The sequence below is a fragment of the Capra hircus genome, chromosome 3 (assembly GCF_001704415.2).
Source record: "Capra hircus breed San Clemente chromosome 3, ASM170441v1, whole genome shotgun sequence".
In the NCBI taxonomy this organism is placed as follows: domain Eukaryota; kingdom Metazoa; phylum Chordata; class Mammalia; order Artiodactyla; family Bovidae; genus Capra; species Capra hircus.
Genome location: NC_030810.1, coordinates 85,487,728 through 85,506,277, shown reverse-complemented (window position 1 = coordinate 85,506,277; position 18,550 = coordinate 85,487,728). Strand labels below are relative to the sequence as shown.

Here is an 18,550-nt window from a genome sequence, read left to right as displayed (position 1 = left end):
AAAAACTGAACAGACATTTTTCCAAGAAAGATATACAGGTGGCCAACAGGAGCATGAAAAAGTGCTCAACATTGCTAATCATCAAAGAAGTGCAAGTCAGAACTACAGTGAGATAGCACCTCACACCTGTGAGAATGACCGTCATCAAAAAGACCACAAATAAAGAATGCTGATGAGGACATGGAGAAAAGGGAACCCTTGTACTTTGTTGGTGGGAATGTAACTTGATGCAGCCACTGTGGAACACAGTATGCAGGTTCCTCAAAAAACTAAAAATAGAACTATTTGATCCAGCAATTTCACTCTGGGTATATATCCAAAAAAAAAAAAAAAAAAAAAGACTATTTCAAAAGATGCATGCACCCAGAATTCATAGCAGCACCATTTACAATAGTCAAAAAGAAGCAACCTAAGTGGCCATCAACAGATGAATGGGTAAAGAAGACATGGTAGATATATACAATGGAATGTTACTCAGCCATAAGAAAGGATGAAGTTTTCCCATTTGCAACAACATGGATGGACTTAGAGGGATTATGTTTAGTAAAATAAGTCAGACAAAGACAGATAAATACTGTAGATTATCACTTGTATGTGGAATCTAAAGAACTAGTGAACAGACTAGTGAAACAGACTCATAGATATAGTGAACAAACCAGTGGTTACTAATCAGGAGATGAAAGTGGAGAGGGCAAGATAGGGAGACGAGGTGCAAAGTACTATGTGTAAAATAAATAGGCTTCAAGGATATATTGTGCAGCACAGGGAATAAAGCCAATATTTTATGATCACTGTAAGTGGAGTATAGTCTATAAAAATTTTGAATCACTGTTGTACACCTGGAACTGATATATTATAAATCAGTTGTACCTTGATTTAAAAAAAAAAGAAAAAAAGAGAAAATATCCCCCCAACACACATAAAAAGAAATACCTATTTCTTTCAGAAAATAGAGGTACAGTTTGAACATTATTGCCCAGGGCAGTCAGATTTAGTATGTTATTTCACAGGATAGAGTGATAATTTCTGAAGTCTAAGTGTCCTTGAAGGCTTTTTTGTTACAAATACAGTACAGGGACCAATTAAAAAAAAGTGTAACAGAAAATAGAAAAGGATAGTTACATTATATTAGTATTCTTGTCAGTGTTTTCAGTCTTCAACAGTACCTAAAAAGTTTCTTCCAAATGGCTTTATTGTCATGTTTATCTCCTTTTGTATCTGTAGCATTTTCCTCCCTTCTGTCTATTCAGAATTTCCTCTGCAAGCAGCTGCTTAATAGGAAGGCCCAAATCTCAGAGCTATGCATTGGCGTCACTTTTGTTAACATTGGATTGGAAAGGCTTTCCTGAGGAAATGTAAAGCTAAAACATGAAAAGGAGATAAACAGCAGTTTTAAAATTTTAATTTTTGGCCTCGCTGTGTGGTGTGTGGTTTCCCAATCAGGGATCCAACCCGTGCCTCTTGCAGTGGAAGTATGGAGTCCTAACCACTGGACCACCAGGGAAGGCCCTTAAATAGCATTTTGAAAGTGGAATATGGGGTATGCAATATTCTTCCCCAAAGCCACATTTTTCCAGGAAACTGAGAGTATTTCTCTGATTTGCTGGCCAGAAATCCTATTCCTATATTCCTTTTGGTAGCTTTAGGACCAATGCAAATTCTAGCCTAAGCTGCAGAATATATCACAGGTAATATAGAGGGTGGATTTTTAAATGACACTATATGATTGTATATATAAATATTTTATGACAACCTTATTGATAAGTAGTTTACATACAAAAAATTCATTCTTTTAAAGTTTGCAGGTCACTGGTTTTTACTATTTTCAGGGAGTTGTGCAACCATCACCGTTATCTAATTTTGGAACATTTTCATCAACCCCCAGAATAACTCTGTATTCACTAGCAGTCATTCCTTACTCCTCACCCTGCAAGCTCCCAGCAGCCACTGATCTACTTTGTCTGTTCTGGACATTCATAAAAAAATGGAATCATTCAGCATGTGGCATTTGTGTCTAGCTTTCTTCACTTAGCGTGTTTTCAAGCTTCATCCATATTGTAGCATGCATCACTACTTCCTTCCTTTTTTAGACCAAGTTATATTCCATTTTATGTATATATTACACTTGATTTATCCATTCATCAACAGATGGACATTTGGGTTGCTTCCACTTCCAATATTTGTTGCTTCCAATATTCAGCTATCATGAATATTGCTGCTATGAATATTTGTGCACACAGTTTTATGTGAACTTGTTTATAATTCTCTTGGGTATATACCTAGTGAAGAATCGCTGGGTCATATGGTAACTCTGTGTTCAACTGCTTGAAGAACCGACAGACTGCTTTCCGTAGTGATTGCACTGTTTTACAATCCCAGCAGCAGTGTGTGGAGGGCCTGAATTTCTCCACATCTTCCCTGATGTTATTTTCCGTCTTTTGATTTTAACCATGGGTATGTGGTTATGAAGTGGTATGTCATGGTGTTTTTGTTTCCCCAGTGGCTAATGTATATTCTTTTGCACTGTTAGGCATTACTAATATTATTAGCATTTATACTTTTTCAGTACAAATTTTAGAATATGTTTGGATTAGAAAAGAAGCTCAATTTTCCCTTTTACGAGACTTCTTTGTTACTCCACAAAACACTTTACTTCTGAAGCTTCTGGTCACCAAATATGTGGGTTTCCCCCCCACAACAGGCACTTCTCAGTGATGCCAGCTGGATGTCATACTGTGTAATTCAGTTCTAAGATTGTCGACCTGGAGGTAGTGTCAGATCCCACAAGTTCAGGGCTCAGTTTCACAAGACTGCTCTCCACTTCAGATGCCAGTCACAAGGAGTAGGAGGCCCCTAGGTTACCCACATATTCTGCCTGACTTGGCTACAGATCAGAGGCTCCCATGACCTTCTCCCCACTGGGTTCAGTTACTTGCCAGACGGGTTCACAGAACTTGGGGAAATGTGTACTTGTGTTTATCAGTTTATGAAAGAATATTATAAAGGATACAGGTGAACAGCCAATAAAAAGATACACACAAGAGGAGGTCTGGGAGGGTCCTGAGCACGGGAGTTGGGATATATCACCCTGCTGGTGTGTGGATGTGTTTATTAACCAGAAGCTCCCTGAATCCTATACTGTTGGGATTTTTATGGAGGCTTCTTTGCATAGGCATGATCAGTTAGGGGCTGGGTTTGGGAGGAAGGGGCTGAAAATTCCAAGCTTCTGATCATGGCTTAGTTTTTCTGATGACCATTCCTCATCCAGGTGTCCAGCCAGAGTTACCTCATTAGAACAAGAGATGCCCTAGAGCTTATATCACTTATAAAGTAGAAGGGCTATAGGAACTCTGAGGCAGAATCAGTGAACAGAGACCAAATTATACATTTTCTATTATCTCACAGTTGTGTTTTCAGTAGTATAAATCACAGATTTCCCCTTGAGGGCTCAGCCATCAGTGTGACTCATATACCTCCAAATGTCAATTTCTTTTCTGCCATTTCACTGTCTCTTACCGTTTCCAAGACTGAATTCATGGTAAAGAAATGTGAAAGGTGCTGTTTGAAACAGCTGTGGCTGAATCATCAGAGTATGAGACAGGAACCACAGCCTATTGAAATATAGCCTCCTAGTTCTCCTTTTTCCATAGAAGATATGGTAGGGAGTAGCTGAAATAGGTGTCTCTCCCAAATATGTATGCTCCATGTATCTTTATCTTCTGCCCCCAAGTAAAAAAGCCACTTTCCTTTTAGGCTGTCATCTTCATCCATCTTTCCTCTCATTTCCTTACCTCTAGTTCCCTCTCTACATCTATTGAGGACATTGGCACTTGTCAAATCGTCATTTTCTCTTTGTCCAAAGTCCTAGGAAGCTGCAGTATTCATGCTGGTGGTTCCCCTTACTTTCTAGCATTAATGTTCCTCACTTTCCCCAACACCTGAGCCTTTTATTCCATTTTGCTTCGGTAGCCCACTCTCTCTCCAATTGTATCATAACTTGAAGCTGCTCCTCCTCCGAAGTCTTAAATACCTGTATCCTACCTTATGACCCTTCTTCCTCTAGATTCTACACTGTCTTGCTCCTCTGGTACTTGCATTTTGACTTACAGACCTCTGGCCCCTTCATTTCCACCAGTTCATCAATCTTCTCTTGATTCTTTCACCATTCCTACTTGCTTTCTCCCAATCCTGAACTATCCTCTCAATTGTTCTCTTTGCCCCAGCATTTGGACCAGGAAGTATTTCCAGAGAAAAATGAAACTGTACAGATCCAGCAATAACCAAGACATTCTTGGAGAGCCATAAGGAGTTGGGGGCCTGCTCCATCAGATTATCAAGAGTTGTTATAACCTATAATTAAGATATAGTGAGTGGTGTTGCTACACAGATAGACAAACTGGCAAATGGAACTTACCCCCCCCCCACCACCCCGTAACAGACACATCCATGTTTGGAATTTGTCACATGAGAGAAGTAGCTTTGCAAATCCCTTTGAAAAGAAGAGACTATGCAATAAATGGTACTGGTGCTTCTGGTTATCCATGCAGACAGAAATACAGTTGGATACCTGCCTTACGCCATGCATAGAAATCACAGAAACAGAAGGCAAATTTTGGTTACCAAAGGGGAAAGGATAAGGGGAGGGATAAATTAGGAGTATGGGATTAACAGATACAAACTACTGAACATAAAATAGATAAGCAACAGGATTTACTGTATACCACAGGGAACTATATTCAGTATCTTATAATAACCTGTAACAGAAAATAATCTGAAATATATATAAGTGAGTCTCTGCTGTATACCTGAAACTAGCATAATATTGTAAATCAACTATATTTCAATTAAAAAAAAAATCAAACTAAATGTGTAATACCTCTAAGGGAAAAATAAGCAGATGTCTATATATCAGTATAGGGAAGAGTTTATTTTGAAAAACACGGAAGTCAATAGCCATAAATGAAAAGATTGATAAATTCAGCTATATTAAAATTAAAAGCATCTAGGAGATCAGACCAATCAATCCTAAAGGAAATCAACCCTGAATAGTCATTAGAAGGACTGATGCTGAAACTGAAGATCCAATATTTTGGCCACCTGTTGCAAAAAGCTGACTTATTTGAAAAGACCATGATGCTGGGAAAGAGTGAAGGCAAAGGAAAAGGGGGTGGCAGAGGATGAGATGGTTAGAGAGCATCACTGACTCAATGGACATTAATTTGAGCAAACTCTGGGAGATAGTGGAGGACAGAGGAGCCTGGCATGCCACAGTCCATGGGGTCACAAAGAATTGGACATAAATTTAGCGACTGAACAGCAACAATAATTCATGGATACTATAAATAAAGTGAAAAGACAAAGTACTTGCTAATTTATAACTTGAAGGATTAAATCAATTATATAAAAACTATATACATTTAAGAAAAAGACACAGCCCATTAGAAAAATGGGCAAAAGATATGAACAAGCATTTCACAAGAAGAAAAAAATGAAGAGCAGGTGAATAGGATAAATTGGTCAACTGCATTAGTAATTTGAAGAGAAATACAGTTTAAACCCACCATGGGACTATTTTAAGTTTGTTGACACTGAGGGTTCTGTGGCTGTAAGCTAGAGTTTGAAATTCATTTATTCATTTAGTTAGTAATTTGCTCTGTGCCAGGCACTGTTTTGGACACTTTGGCCGTATCAGTGAATAAAATAAACAAACATCCTTGCCTTGTAGAGGATGTTTGCATGTAGAGCGTTGAGGGGTAGGATCAGATAATAAGCAATTGCATTAAAATGGAAAATAGCACTAAAAGTAGAGTAATAAATATGGCAACCCTGAATAATGTTATAAACATCAGTAGTAACTAGGACTTAGGCAAATATGAAATGTTAATACCTGTGTGCTAGAACAAATGAAAATTTAAGTGTAATTTCATGTATGTAGATCAAAGTTAAAAATGGAGCTGGGAAATATCAAAAATATATGAAAATAGAATTTTATTTGTCTGATGTCTTTATGCATCACTTTCACACAATTCATAGAATAAATAAAAAAAGGAGGGGATGCTTAGGCTTTTTTTCAGAGATATTCATTAATTAAACAAATAATTGAGCACATTCTTTTTGCTGACCACTTTATGTCCAGGGTCTCACAGAAGTGAACAAAACAGTCAAAATCCTGGGCGGTTTAGAGTCACTTTTAGGGGAAAAAAAACAGGTACAAATGACATTATTGCCAAGAAACTTCTAAAACAAGCAAAAAGTTAATGAAAAATATTCAAAGCTACAATATATTAACTATAAATATTGAAGATAAGGTACTAGGATTTCTTAAGACTCAAAAGGCCGAATCACCAAGTTTGACTTTTTAAAAATTCTGTTTCTTTTTAAATGATGGATGGTTGCTTTACAATAGATTTTTTAAATATATAATCACTGCTAGTTTCTTAGCATAGAGAAAACTGGAGAAGGAAATTGATAGCGTATATTGAGCATATTCCAAATTTACATCCAAATGTTAAAATAGAACATTAAGAACTATCTTCCTGAGCCAGTGTAAGAAAAATGAATCATTAGTTTATTCATTACTACCCCCCAATTTTTTTTTTAATTTTTGAAAATTTATTTTAATTGGATGCTAATTACAATATTGTGGTGGTTTTTGCCATATAGTCACATGAATCATCCATGGGCTACCCCCCAATTTTATCTTTGTTAGCTCATTGACTTGGAGTTTGATGGAGCACCAAAAGTAGCTTTTAGTGAGATCTATAAATTTGGAATCCTTTTTATTTAAAATGGTTAAAACTAACAGATCATCAAATGCTTGTTGCCATTTGCCATTTCCAAAAACCTTAGAAGAATATTAAGTTGGAAGAAAAATTGTCATTCTGCAACATGGCCGTAAATTAATTTTAAATAATTTATTTAAAAATTATATTTTATTTTTTAACCAGCTTCATTTTGTTTTCAGCATTGATGCCGATGGGACAATGACAGTGGACTGGAATGAATGGCGAGACTACTTCTTATTTAACCCCGTTACAGATATTGAGGAAATCATCCGTTTCTGGAAACATTCTACTGTGAGTCCATTTTATGTATTAATTGTCAATTATTTGGAGCTGTAAACCATTGGTATAGTTATCATCCAGGAGTACTCTGCAACACTTGTGAGTCAGGTGCCTAAGTCTCTGTAGCTAGCTCATTGACTTATAAGAATTCTACGTACTCTGTTAGGTGTGGGGACTTCCCTGGTGGCTCAGACAGTAAATCATCTGCCTACAACGCGGGAGACCTGGGCTCGATCTCTGGGTCGGAGATCCCCTGGAGGAGGAAATGGCAACCCACTCCAGTACTCTTGCCTAGAAAATCCCATGGATGGAGGAGCCTGGTAGGCTACAGTCCATGGGGTCACAAAAAGTCAGACAGGACTGAATATCTTTAAAAAAAAAAAAACAAAAAACAACTAAGACTTCATAAAGATTGCAGATGTAGTTCCTATGTTTGCCATTCACAAAACTTGGAAGAGCTACTGCCTTCCAGAAATCTTGTGAAGATGAGCTGCTCAGCTTTTATAGGCATTTAAGGATTCTGCGTTCAGTTCAGTACAGTTCAGTCACTCAGTTGTGTCCGACTCTTTGCGACCCCATGAATTGCAGCACGCCAGGCCTCCCAGTCTATCACCTACTCCCGGACTCCACCCCAAACCATGCCCATTGAGTTGGTGATGCCATCCAGCTATCTTATCCTCTGTCATCCCCTTCTCTTCCTGCGCCCAATCCCTCACAGCATCAGGGTCTTTTCCAATGAATCAACTCTTCACATGAGGTGGCCAAAGTATTGGAGTTTCAGCTTCAGCATCAGTCCTTCCAACGAACACCCAGGACTGATCTCCTTTAGAGTGGACTGGTTGGATCTCCTTGCAGTCCCAGGGACTCTCAAGAGTCTTCTCCAACACCACAGTTCAAAAGCATCAAATCTTCGGCACTCAGCTTTCTTCACAGTCCAACTGTCACATCCATACATGACCACTGGAAAAACCATAGCCTTGACTAGACGGACCTTTGTTGGCAAAGTAATATCTCTGCTTATCAATATGCTATCTAGGTTGGTCATAACTTTCCTTCAAGGAGTAAGCATCTTTTAATTTCATGGCTGCAGTCACCATCTGCAGTGATTTTGGAGCCCCAAAAATAAAGTCTGATACTGTTTCCACTGTTTCTCCATCTATTTACCCTGAAGTGAGACTAGATGCCATGATCTTAGTTTTCTGAATGTTGAGCTTTAAGCCAGCTTTTTCGCTCTCCTCTTTCACTTTCATCAAGAGGCTTTTTAGTTCCTCTTCACTTTCTGCCATAAGGGTGGTGTCATCTGCATATCTGAAGTTATTGAGATTTCCCCCGGCAATCTTGATTCCAGCTTGTGCTTCTTCTAGTCCAGCGTTTCTCATGATGTACTCTGCATAGAAGTTAAATAAGCAGGGTGACAATATACAGCCTTGACATACTCCTTTTCTTATTTGGAACCAGTGTGCTGTTCCATGTCCAGTTCTAACTGTTGCTTCCTGACCTGCATATAGATTTCTCAAGAGTCAGCATAGGTTTTATATATATATATATATGTGTGTATATGTATATACAGCATATAGAAACTGATAGGTTTCTATACAGTCAGCAAAAACAAGACTGGGAGCTGACTGTGGCTCAGATCATGAACTCCTTATTGCCAAATTCAGACTTAAACTGAAGAAAGTAGGGAAAACCATTAGACCATTCAGGTATGACTTAAATCAAATACCTTATGATTATACAGTGGAAGTGAGAAATAGATTTAAGGGACTAGATCTGATAGACAGAGTGCCTGATGAACTATGGACAGAGGTTCGTGACTTTGTATAGGAGACAGGGATCAAGACCATCCCCATTGAAAAGAAATGCAAAAAAGCAAAATGGCTGTCTGAGGAGGCCTTACAAATAGCTTTGAAAAGAAGAGAAGTGAAAAGCAAAGGAGAAAAGGAAAGACATAAGCATCTGAATGCAGAGTTCCAAAGAATAGCAAGAAGAGATAAGAAAGCCTTCCCCAGCGATCAATGCAAAAAAATAGAGGAAAACAATAGAATGGGAAAGACTAGAGATCTCTTCAAGAAAATTAGAGATACCAAGGGAACATTTCATGCAAAGATGGGCTCGATAAAGGACAGAAATGATATGGACCTAACAGAAGCAGAAGGTATTAAGAAGAGATGGCAAGAATACACAGAAGAACTGTACAAAAAAGATCTCCACAACCCAGATAATCACGATGGCGTGATCACTCACCTAGAGCCAGATATCCTGGAATGTGAAGTCAAGTGGGCTTTAGGAGGCATCACTATGAACAAAGGTCGTGAAGGTGATGGAATTCCAGTTGAGCTGTTTCAAATCCTGAAAGATGATGCTGTGAAAGTGCTGCCCTCAATTTGCCAGCAAATTTGGAAAACTCAGCACTGGCCACAGGACTGGAAAAGGTCAGTTTTCATTCCAATCCCAAAGAAAGGCAATGCCAAAGAATGCTCAAACTACCACACAATTGTACTCATCTCACACGCTAGTCAAGTAATGCTTAAAATTCTCCAAGCCAGGCTTTAGCAATATGTGAACCGTGAACTTCCTGATGTTCAAGCTGGTTTTAGAAAAGGCAGAGGAACCAGAGATCAAATTGCCAACATCCGCTGGATCATGGAAAAAGCAAGAGAGTTCCAAAAAAACATGTATTTCTGCTTTATGGACTATACCAAAGCCTTTGACTCTGTGGATTCTGCCTAGGGAAGGGTAAAGGTTACAGGCTGTTACTTTGTACAGATAATATATCACTGAGATAATCTCAGTGCCTTATGGTTGATATGGCCAAAGATCCCTTCTGAAACTTGCTTGTTCAGATTTATCTCTGGAATAAAGCATCTATCATAATAATCATTGTAAATTAAATAAATGTTTGGCTCATCTGCTCAGCACTGTACACCTATCTCTCTCTATTCCTCAAAACTTTCCCATTTTAATTAAATTCCATTAATATCCTGCTGAAATATCTTGACCTAAATAAAAATTCATTTCAGTGTGCAATCTGTTCCTGGAAACAATGGAAACTCTTTGAGAGAATTTTAATTTTTCTAATAGGCTTGACTTCTATACTTATTCCTGGTTTTTAGTACATTTTAAATGTACTAAATGAAGCCTAGCATTCACATTGCCACTAGTAACAATGCCTAACCTTACCTAGAAAATTGTAAAATGAATGGTGACAAATGCTGGCAGAGGATGAGATGGTAGATAGCATCACTGACTCAGTGGACATGAGTTTGAGCAAACTCCAGAAGATAGTGAAGGACAGCGGGACCTGGTGTGCTGCAGTCCATGCGGTGCAGAGTCAGACATGACTTAGCGACTGAACAACAGAAAATGATGCCTTTTCAACTCTGAGTATAAATAATACTATATTAGTAGTTCATTTGCCTTGATAAAATTTATGTATGCTTATGTGAAATCATATTTACATAATCAAATTATTATTTTATCTTTGGAGATAGTTAATAGTTGAGGCTATAACCATATATCCATTTTTTGATAGTAAAAATGAAGTAGAGGGCTTCTATTATAGCATAGCTTCTAACCCTGACACTCTTACTTATAAAATCTTTTATACTAGAACCATTTAGATAATAAAGCTGTAAAAATATTATTATATGATTTTGTTTCTGTCAAGTTATATTTGTTATCCACTGTAATGTTTAGAATAGATTGAAAGGTAGATAATTTTAAACAGTACCTCCCTGTTAGCTAAATTTTTAAATGGCAAGTTAGATTTATAAAAATATTTATATACAGGAAATAAGTTTAGGGGCATTCACATTACAGTTTTAATTTAATTTTCATTTATATATTTAGTGCACATATCATGATATAAAATATAATGTAGATATAATTTTGAGATAAAAGGAGTATCTTTGAAGAACTGACAAAATAATTCTTTCTATAGCTAGTAAGATTCTCTACATCTGATAAAACACTGCTCTTTCATTCTAACTGAGACCTAGAAAAGTTATCCTGAATCTGTTAAGAAAATTTGTAATAGTTGGTATTGTAAATTTATAATTACTGTTAATTTTCTTTTCTTGTGGACTGATACTGTACTTTATTTAGTGTAAATAGGCTGTTTATAATCATAAATGCTCAGATTGGTTCAGTATAATACTTTCTAAGGGTTGAAACTGATCTTTATAAAATAACACGTAATTCTCTAAAAGAAACAAACCTTTTGGAATGATCTATCTTTAATTGAAGGAGCCTGGGGATTTTTCTTCCATTTTAACAGGGTATTGACATCGGAGATAGTTTAACTATTCCAGATGAATTCACAGAAGATGAAAAAAAGTCGGGACAGTGGTGGAGGCAGCTTTTGGCAGGAGGTGTTGCCGGGGCCGTCTCTCGGACAAGCACGGCCCCTCTGGATCGACTGAAAGTCATGATGCAGGTGAGCTTTACGACCGTGTGTCTAAATGTGAACAAAATATTCTGAAATAGTGAGAAATGTGGTACTTTGAAAAAAGATAAAAGATATCTCAGTAATAATCATACCTTTAAAAAGGAGTCTCATTTTTATTGCTATTAATCCTAAATTCAGTCCATGTAAGTATTTACTTTAAGCTGTTGGTACATAGGTATGTGCTCAGTCACTCAGTCGTGTCTGAGTCTTTGTGACTCTATGGACTATAGCCTGCAAGACTCCTCTGTCCATGGGATTTGCCATGTAAGAATACTGGAATGGGTTGCCATTTCCTTCTCCAGGAAGGTGTGATGAACATGTGTTTGATGAACTTTTAATCTTGGCATCCTGTGCCTATTCAAATGTTTAATTAGAAAGGAAAATCTCTAGCCATTGTTGTAGTACTCTCCTTAAACTACTTATATTTTCCTTCTATTTTATGTACTTTCTTAAAAGAGGGTTTTTACTGAAATCTAGACTGTTGGAACAAAGATGTAATTTAAAAAGTTATTCTAAATCTGAGGTTAGTAGAAAGGACCTGGTTTTATAGATTGACTTTGCTATTTACTAGCAATGTAACCTTGGCTGGTCAGAGTGGAAAGAAAGAAGAAAAGGAAAGGATTAATATTTGGTCTTCGTTGTAGTAACCCATTTAATCTTCTAATAATGCAGCCAGGGGATTTTATCCTCATATTACCTGGCTCAGAGAGTTGAATAACTTTTCCTTCACAACAAATTAGACAAGGAATGGAGTGTTTTTGACTATATTTCTCATACTGCATGAAACCCCTGAGGCTCCATTTTCTTTCATTCTAGAATGGGAGCAAGACTATCTAACAAGAGTGGTAAAAACATTCAACAATGTAAGTTATGGGAAAATGCCTAGTAGGCTGGAACATCCCACTAGAATATAGTAGTTGCTTTAAGAAGGTTTTTGAAAATTGTGTTATTATTCCTGTGGTCAATACTTTTGTATTTGTCCTCAGATTTCTGTACAGAATGATTTCTGACAATATTTTCAACTAGAATTCTAGAATTCATCTAGAATATATCTACATCTCAAAATATATTTAGGGGTAATGATACTGCTTTAAAGAGAAAGGAGAGAGAATTGGCTTGTATTTTTGTTTTTAGGAATGGTAGTAAATTGACTGAGAAATTTTGAATAAGCATTCATCTTTCCTTTGTCATATTTTACTGTGCAGTTTATTTAAAATAAAATGGATATATTTTGACTTTATTTCCTACAAGTTCAGGAAGTTTCTCAAAGTACCTTCAGATTCAGTAATTCACAGAACTCACTTTAAGCTTTTATACTTATGGTTATGGTTTTTTAGAACTAAAGATACAGATTAAAATCAACCAAGGAGCAAAGAGCATAGGGCTGAGTCCATGGAATAGTCAAATGCAGAATTTCTGTTGTTTTCTCCCCGAAGAGTCACGGTGTGTTATTTCTTGGCATCAGCCTGTGACAGCATGCACAGAGTTGCACACCAGTCAAGGAAGCTCACCTAAGTCTTTGATGTTGAAGGTTTTTATTGTGACTACATCACATACTGCCCTCATGGCTAACTTTTTTTTTTTTTTTTAATTTTAAAATCTTTAATTCTTACATGCGTTCCCAAACATGAACCCCCCTCCCACCTCCCTCCCCACAACATCTCTCTGGGTCATCCCCATGCACCAGCCCCAAGAAGCTCCTCTGATCTTATTATTATTTTTTTTTAATGTAGTAGTGACTCATTTTGTGTAAGCTGAAACAATCAGAAGAATAGCTGACTTTTGACAGAGAAGGAGAAATATTGTATGACTTCCCTTAAATGTGGAATCTAAAAAGAAATGGTACAATGAACTTGCTTACAAAACAGGAAGAGATTCACAGGCTTAGAGAACAAACTTATGGTTGCCAGAGGGAAGGGATTGTTAGGGAGCTTAGGATGGACATGTGGCGCACTGCTATATTTAAAATGGATAGCAAGGGAGGACCTACTGCCCCTGGTAGCACATGGAACTGCTCAATGTTATGTAGAAGCCTGGATGGGAGGGGAACTTGGAGGAGAATGGATACATGTGAATATATGGCTGATTCCTTTTGCTGTTCACCTGAAACTATCACAACATTGTTAATTGGCTATATCCCAGTACAAAATAAAAACAAAAAAGAATAGCTGACTTCTTTATTTGGGGTTTATTATATGTAATCAGTTTTAGATAGAGGCAAGCATAAGGTCTAGTTTATTTAAACAACTATGACATTGGTATTATGAGTCAGGTAATTTATCGATACTCACTGGGTCCAGAGTTCACACATGATACCTCAAGATAAGCCATAGAATTTATTTTTGGTGTCAGGCTATGTATATCCTAGTCTCTATGGTTCTGATAAACATAATATCCAAATTGTTTTCAGTCCCATTTATATTTCATGTCTGTCTTATTTCTCAGGGAGGAGGAATAATATATTGCCTTCACTATATTTTTCTAATTTTTCTTACATTGAACTTGCTCATATGCCAAAGGGTGTTTCATAGCCTAATAAGTATTAAGTTGGTTCATTTTATCTTATGGGTGTTGTTCATGATTTTAATTTCGATCATGTCTTCTCTGCTTTCCCAAAATGAGGATATCAATTTTTCTTAGAGTCAGGCTCCTACAATGGTGGTAATAGTTCTTCCCATCATATATTTTCTTAACCTTCTATATTTTCAAATACATCTTTTTGTAGTAATAAACAGTATTGAAGGAAAGAGAGTGGCTGTATTGCTGCTTTAGAAATAGTAATGATAACATCTCACCAGTATTTTATATCATTTTGCTTTATTTTTAGGTCCATGGATCAAAATCAGCGAAAATGAATATATATGGCGGCTTTCGGCAGATGGTGAAAGAAGGAGGTATCCGCTCGCTTTGGAGAGGAAATGGTACAAACGTCATTAAAATTGCTCCTGAGACAGCTGTTAAGTTCTGGGCCTATGAACAGGTAATAGTTATCACCTATGGAATTTGTTAATAAGTAGGAGTCAAACTGATTCAATAACAATTAAAATATGATGCATTTTAGATTATTTATTTTAATACCTGATAATTTTCCACACATACTCTATGAAGAATTTCTGTTACAGGAGATTAGATTAATTTAGAGATTCCGCACTAAATTCTGGGATTCTGAATTTCATATTACTTATATCAGAAAGGTTTTTGTGTTTTCTAAGTAGCTCTTAAAGGAAATGTAAGATTTTAGCTTACTCATTTTGGATTCAGAATAGAAGTTGCACATGAACATAAGTTTTTATGAAAGTGTCCCCATCCAGAATTTGGAAGGAAAACTTTTAAGTTCAGATCCTTTGCGTAATCTGACATTGCTATAAAACTGAGTTGAATTTAGAATGAAAGCTCCATCTGTTGGGGGCTTGGCTGCTTCTCCATGCACTCCAGCACATGGACAGAGCCTGGCATGTGATAAGTCTTCAATAAGTGTTGAATGAGTGAGTAATGAGTAAATGAATGAATGTGATTTACTTCTGAATTAACCTTTCTGTTAATTTGATGTTAAGAGGAAATACGCTAGTGGATTTTAGAATTGGCTTCTCTTTATGGTCAGTAGCAGAGTTGTCTAGTTAAGCATGCACAAAATTATTCTTTCCATGATTTATTTTGTCATTGTTAACCATAGATAAGAACCTTGAAATTTAATTCCACCTTATATGTTGTATTATTTCAAATAGATTTTTGAGAGTGTTTAGTTTTTTTTTTTTTCTTGAACAGAATACTCTTGAGAAGATTACAAAGTCTAGAGGAGTCTTTTCTTGGCTTAAAAGAATAGAGAAGCAAAGAAAAAAATTGAAAAAAATCTAGCCTCTATGACTTAAATTACAGCCTGTCATTGGGAAGGATATTTTCCCTCTATGAAATCATGAGTTAGTGCTTACGTTTTAGATACCTGTAGGTTATTCTGACCACATACTGGATTTTAGTGCTTACGTTTTAGATACCTGTAGGTTATTCTGACCACATACTGGATTTTATGATAGGAAAGCCAGAACCTAAAACAAATGTTGAAGTATATTAATAAAACCATTATTCCATAGGCAGGAAGTCAATGTTTGTGGAAGTTTGTATTAGTGTAAGCAGTTATGTGTATTACACTTTATGCTACTTGGCTAATTTTCACCTTGGACACCACCAACAGGCATCCTCTGCTTCCATCCAGCCAGACTCCTTTCTGGATGCTCTTCACAGTATTCTAATTTCTGCATGATAACTTTTCTTAGATCAGGAGACAGCTCTCTTCACAAGGTGATGCAGTGTCCTTGTGGTAGTCTCTGGGGCCTGTTTTACCTGTTTATTTTTTCTCCCTGGTGTAGGTCTGTTTATTCAGGGCTCTGTTAAGTCCAGCTTCCTATTAGAAGCATTTCCTAAGCATCCCAACCAAAACTGATGCCTCACCTGCCTGACTTCCTTAGAATACTATATTATGGAATATTCAGTTTTCCACTGGATAATAGAAAACCCTTTCTTTTTCCCAATGAATTGTAAACTACTTTGGGATAACTATTATTCTCAAATTTCCCAGAGTACCTAGCTAGCTCCCTTCTGGATTCAAATAGGTTTTGTTTCATTGAAAAACTAACAGTTTAGAAAAATGAAGACAAGGATAGTGTCAGCCTGGTAGGTAGATCTCTTAAACACATCAACAGAGGATAAAGTGGTGGTCCATTTTGGTTCTCACTGGTGTAACAGTGCAGTTTTATCAGGATCAGGGAGGCAGTGTGGTGGTGTGTTCTCATGGTTTCAGCTGCCATCTGTATTCTAAGTGCCTTCCCTTCTAGCATTTTTCTATTCATCTTGGTACCTACCCATCCACCTGTGCACTGCATATCTGTGCATCTCCACCTAGATATCCCAGGGGTACTTCACAGTCATCCCTCCACCACCCCCACTCTAGTCACACAGACAGACACACACAGACACACACGCACACATCCCATTCCTCTTTCTCTAGGTCTTATGGTGGTAAACATGCTTCAGCACTTATACTGGAGAGTGATTTCCTCTAGGAAACCTTCCCTTTGTTTTCCTCTGTTAGCACTTTCATCAGAATTCAGTACTGAATTCAGGACTGTGAGCTTCCTTAGGCAGTATTTGTTTTCAGTTGTATGTTCCAGTTCCGGAAAATCCCTGTTGAGTGAATGAAAACAAAGAACTGCCAGAGCTGGGTTTGGAGCCCAAGGTTGCCCTCAGTCTTAAGTTCATTAAGATGAAGGGAAAGGTATTTTGAACAGAAGTGGCAGCCTGTGGACAGAAATGTAGGCACAGGAGAGCATCATTCACTAAGGAAGCTAAAGTTTCACTGGGCTCAAGTGTCATGGAGTGTATGTCCAGGAAGATGATGATGAAAACAGGCTGGACAGATAGGCAGGAGCCAGATGTGATGGGAGTCTGGATTTTATCCTGAATGTGGGGAGGACATTATTGAAATGTCCTATGTAGGGAAGTAGAAGGAGTATATTTGTATTTAATGTCAACCTGGGAAGTAGAGAGGTGTTGGAAGAGAGTGAGGCTCCATTGGAGGCAGGAAGACTATGTAAGGAAATAATTCAGGGATTCAGGTAGGAAATGATGAGTGTCAGTATAGGGCAGTGGCTGCAGTGATTGGGGAAAAACTGATGTGAACTGAAAAATATTTGGGGAAACAGAAATAACAGAACTCACTGAGTGGATGTGGAGGTGAAAAAGAAGAATCAAGAATGATTTCTGATTTCTAACTTGAGCAACCAAATACACAGAAAAGACGAAAAGAAGAATCAATTTTGAGATCAAATGACAGGTTGATTTTGCACAGGCTGGGTTTGAGCTCTTTCTGTAACATGTAGAAGGAGTAGACCATAGGACCTTTGATCTCTGATAGGCTGTCATTGAGGTGAAGGCTTTGGAATGGATCACTCAAGACTTTATAAGGCTCCGAGAACCGCACTCTGAAAAGGACACTCAGGGACAGCCTCTAGTGGACTGACAAAGTTTATTATCTAACTGTGCAGTTTTATAATTCTCAGGGAATAGAGCATAAGGCAGACTTGCACGTAGCCATTCCAGATAAACACTAAAGCATTCAAGCATAAAATACAGTTCCCATTGCCCAAGACATAACATAGCTTTGGCGAAACTCTAAAGGGAGTCTTATCGTGAAACAACAGTCCTTGCTCTCAGAAACAGGTGGTCAGAAGGAAGCCTTCGAACGCCTCAAGGCTGGGTGTATAACCCTTCGTTATCCATTCCCAGCCTCAGGCACTCGGTGAACGATCATAACCCTTTGTTAAGCTCGTTCCAGCTTCCAAGCTTCGTCATGAGTGGAGCAAATACATTTTCAGTATTTGCTCAAAGCCTTCCAGCTCCTCCACAGACTTATAGAATGTGACGAGTTCTGGGGATAGGCCCAGGGAGAAGTAGAAGGAGAAACCTGCAAAGGAGACTGAGACGGAGCAGCCAAGGGGACGGAAAGGAATCCATAGAAAGTGATGGCCTAGAAGTCAGAGGAAGAAGAGACTTTCATGAAGGGTAGGAAATATGATAAAAAGTTTTATCTTTTAGGATTTATCACCTCAGGGCTAGGAAAACTTGGTATAAATGTTTCAGAGAAGTAATGAGGTGAGAAACCAATTGAGATGAGCTAAAGGGAATGGGAGGCAAAGAAAACTGGACAGTAGACACCTTTGTTAGGAATTTACCTTCAATGAAAGGAAGGAGAAAAGACAAGGGAGAGAGTGGCAGAATGGAAGGGTGCTGGGTTTTGATATTTTGTTCTCATGGCATGCCTCTGGCTGAAGGAAGCATGTCAGTACAAAGAAGGAAGTCAAAAAATATAAGTGAGAGAGTTAGACAAGTATTGTAAGTATTCAGGCCAAGTATGTGTGTGGGGTAGGGAGTGGAAGGGCAGAGGAAGAAATGTTATCCAGACTGTGACAGGATTTGCCATTTGACTGCATGGAGAACTCTTGTCATGTCAGCTTAGGAAGAAGTGAATGTGGGTGATTTTGTG

The 18,550-nt window shown here is 37.7% G+C and overlaps 1 protein-coding gene across 1 annotated transcript in view; it reads left to right on the top strand.

Annotated features, from left to right (window-relative positions):
- The window catches only part of SLC25A24 (solute carrier family 25 member 24), a 58,883-nt gene that overhangs the window by 16,642 nt on the left and 23,691 nt on the right, over positions 1–18,550 (top strand). Inside the window, exons 4-6 of the mRNA XM_018045838.1 lie at positions 6,965–7,076; positions 11,344–11,502; positions 14,342–14,494. Coding sequence (XP_017901327.1) covers positions 6,965–7,076; positions 11,344–11,502; positions 14,342–14,494 — 424 coding nt within the window. The remainder of the gene's footprint in view (positions 1–6,964; positions 7,077–11,343; positions 11,503–14,341; positions 14,495–18,550) is intronic.